At 42.8% G+C, this 3,747-nt stretch overlaps 1 protein-coding gene across 1 annotated transcript in view; it reads right to left on the reverse strand.

The window, feature by feature from the left end:
* POLR3B (RNA polymerase III subunit B) overlaps window positions 1-3,747 on the reverse strand; it is a 140,289-nt gene that overhangs the window by 51,427 nt on the left and 85,115 nt on the right. The window contains exon 19 of the mRNA XM_004700331.2: window positions 1,991-2,118. Coding sequence (XP_004700388.1) covers window positions 1,991-2,118 — 128 coding nt within the window. The remainder of the gene's footprint in view (window positions 1-1,990; window positions 2,119-3,747) is intronic.

Here is a 3,747-nt window from a genome sequence, read left to right on the forward strand (position 1 = left end):
GATAATTTGTTGCAATGGCCATATAGGACTCACAAACAGTACTCACAATTAAAGGATTTGTTAGGAAAGTAAGATTACAATTCAAGATCAGGAATGACTGAGGATACAGTTCTTCAATCGGGACTGTTTCTTTGAAACTGTGTCCACAAGCAGGCCAGCAGGCCTCTCTGACCCTAGGTCTTGCCTCTGCCTTGGGTGGACAAATGTTACAAAGCTCAATAGCTCCACCAATAAGAGCAAAGGACATGTCACTCTGCCTCATCCTGAAAGAACTCAGCTTGGTCTCTCTGTGGGTCAGCAGTACATCTGCTGTAACAGCCTCACTCGAGGGGCAGGGACCCCACTGTGTGCTGTCTCCTTGTTCTGCTGCCATCAAGCCTCACAGTCTCGTGTCCTCTCTGGTGGGGCAGCTCCTTCTCTGCATCCTAGGTTTAGGAGTTTCTCAGCAGACCCTGATCCTAGGAGTTCTCATTTCAAGTCCAGATGAAAGGCAAAACTGACCAATCCCTATGTTAGGGGTTCCATAACCTTATATACATAGTTGCACCACCACCCGGTACCCCAGGGTTCCACACATATTGTTAGTATTGTGACACTGTTCAATCCTCCAGGTGAGCCACAAGCACTTTATTTGCATAATCCCACCCCATCATTTGGTATGAGTTAAAAGACCTTGGAAAAGCCATATACAATTATTCCAGTTCACAGAGGGGTGTCACAGATGCATATGAAAGTGACATTTATTAGATTTACTGGGAGTTAAGGAATTAAAACATTGTTCAGAAAGTAAGTTTAATAAGGATGCTGTTTCCTGCCTTGTACCCACCTGTACCACCTTCAAGATAAAAACCCAAACTCGTTAATAAGGATCCTCCCATGCAAAGCTCTACTACACCCATTCTGTACAAAATGGCCACGGATCACACTGCCAGGACTCGCTGTGCAAGGCTTGCTTACACTTCCCTACCTTAAGAACATACTCATTGTCTTTCACGATTCAGCTCAGTTTATTCTGCACAAAAACCCACTTTCTGCCCCTTAAGTGTTAACCTCCTCTGATTTCCTTAGTTCCTCACTGTTAGTGTACTACAGAATTTATTACACACTATCTCATACTCCGTTCATTTCATTTCTCCCACTAGACCATCGTTTTCCAAAGTGCTGATATTGCTCTATTGGTGGTGGTGGTGGTGGTAGGGGCACTGGAATGATCCAGGGGGGCTGCAGAAGCAGATACTTACACTTCATCCTGGATTATGGGCTATAGTACTAACATTTTTATTGGCAAGGGGGCGCTGTTTTGTTTTGGTTTTTTTCTGAAAAGGAGGACAGTGGGTCCAGTAAGTCTGGGGGCCTGTGCTTTAGACGGAAACGTCCTGGAGAACAGCTGTCTTTCTGTATGCTTTCTGACTCCGGCTCTGCGACCTGTCTCTGGCAGATGTTCCATAAGTGTTAAAGAGAGATGGACAGACAGGAGACTAGATTGATGGAGGAGAGGAAGATAAAAGGAAAGGAGGAAGGATAATGAACTGAGAAATCAGTGTGACCTGAGCTGAAGATTACACGGCAGCAAATACAAGATAAAATGGGTCCAATGACAGTCATCCAGAAAAATCACTACATCCATTCTAGTCAGACTGCAATTAGTCTCTAATTTTCCCCCTCCCTCAGCCTGGGACTCCTCCCTCTCCTGATTAACAGCTTACACTTCATAGGGCTTCTCTCTTCGTATTTCCCCTTCCTGCTTGTGGCAGTGTGACAGGTCTGTTTGCTTGGTCAAGAAATCAAGTTCAGAGAGGCTTTCTCGATGCTTGTTTAATAAGCTTTGCACGTGAAAGGAGCCCCTGTAAGCATTACAGAGGTAGGTCCTCAGGCAGCCCTCTGAACTACCATCACCTGATGTAGCCCAAGACGCAAAGATAGTGCACGAAGACAAAGATGCAAGTCTATCCCCAGGTATTTAGAACCACGCTCAAGAAAGACAGCTTACCCATTGCTTGCTTCCCCATGGCACACTGATAGGTGTTTCTTGGGGACTGGTTATGATGAGGGTACGGGATCAGGCCAGCACACACGCCAAGAAGAGTAAAGGGTTCAATCTCCAAATGGGTGGTATCTCTATCAAGTTAAGTAAAAGTCAGACATTTTAGACATAAAAAAGCAAAGGAAATGTCTCTTCAAGCATCTTCAAGGGATTTATAAAGCGCAGTTTGATGCTAGTAAAACACATATGACAAGTCTTAAGAAAATATCATTCTTATTAATAACAGTAACATAGGAAAAGACAGTATAAAATATCTACATAAGCATTTCAAAAAGGAAACTAACTTAAAAAGTAGCTACTATATTGAACACAGAAATCGGAGAAACCAACAATAGCTATACAGATAAGCAGCCTGCTATTCCAACTTACACGGATGAGAAAGTTCTATTGCTAATATACAAAAAGAGTTACCATGAGATCACAGTGAGCCGAAGAACTGAATTTTCTATTTCTCTTAAGTGTTAAAATAATTCAATTATTTAAAATTACGTTTGAGGAGCCCTGGTGGCAGGATGGTGGAGCGCTCCTCAATCCTAACTCCCCCTGTGGCTCTGTAGAAGGAGCTGGTGCCGTGCTGCTGCACCGACCACGGCCTGGAAAACCCTCGGTAGCCTGCTCTGTCGCACGGGGTCACTAGCAACTGGAATCCACTCGATGGCACACAACAGCAATTGTGTTTGAACAACTCGCATTTGTAAGTTTATTTATTCAGCTGTAAATGTTAGGGCACTTACGATGTACCAAATAGGAAAAGTTAACATCCAAATTGAGATGTGGAATAAATATAAAACGCACATCGGATTTCGAAGACTCAGGGAAAAAGGAAATTGTCTCATTATCTCTGTTATATGGATTACACACTGAAATGCCCTAGTCTAGATGGATTAGGGTATATAAAAATATTAAAATTAACTCTGCCAGTTTTTTTTAAATAGCTCTGAGAAAATGTAACATCATATGGGTGGATTACATTATATACATTTTTGTATTGGGTCACTCTGCTAAAGACATTAGACAAAAAGTGAGACATTGCCTACGAGGTGTCAGATTCTTGGTTGCTTTTATAATGGATTTTGGCTAAATGACAGAGCAACTCATGTGTTTCGACAGCAAAGAGCAGACAGACTGTGGCTAAAAGCAGCAGATCTCATAGTTCGGGTCTGTAGTGCCCAGTGACCTGTTGCTCCCTCAAGTGGACTTGTGCAGACCAATGATTTCTAAGATGCCCAATTCCAGCCAATAATGGAAACTCAGCATTGCTGCAATGTGCCTGATGGAGGGTTCTCCCACTTATCCAGGGACCTGTCTCTTCCTCCCCTACAACCCCCAATACACAGTTAGTGGATTGTGTCCACAGCTGGCTAGGAGGGGATGCATGCCCCATGGCTCTGAACTTATGACCAAGCAGAACCCCAATTCTCTCAGACCCTTCAGGCCTTTGTCAGTGGGAGAGGAATGAGTCCGAGGTGTGGTTTGTTTTTCTAGAGCATCGTTTTAAAGCTACATTTTATAGCTCAGAATCAAACAAGGCTTGTTTCAACCACAGTGTTTTGCTTAAAAATTGGCCAAGTTGACATTCCCCGTACAAACAAAAGTCTCTTTTTTTCAGATACAAAAATTAGGGTAAGCTGAAAAAATGACAACAGCTTATACATTACTCAAAAATTAGTGTAAGTCTAAGCATAAATTTTACAAAGAAGATA

The sequence above is a fragment of the Echinops telfairi genome, unplaced genomic scaffold (genome assembly GCF_000313985.2).
Source record: "Echinops telfairi isolate 266 unplaced genomic scaffold, ASM31398v2 ScPeMD7_2;HRSCAF=8, whole genome shotgun sequence".
In the NCBI taxonomy this organism is placed as follows: Eukaryota; Metazoa; Chordata; class Mammalia; order Afrosoricida; family Tenrecidae; genus Echinops; species Echinops telfairi.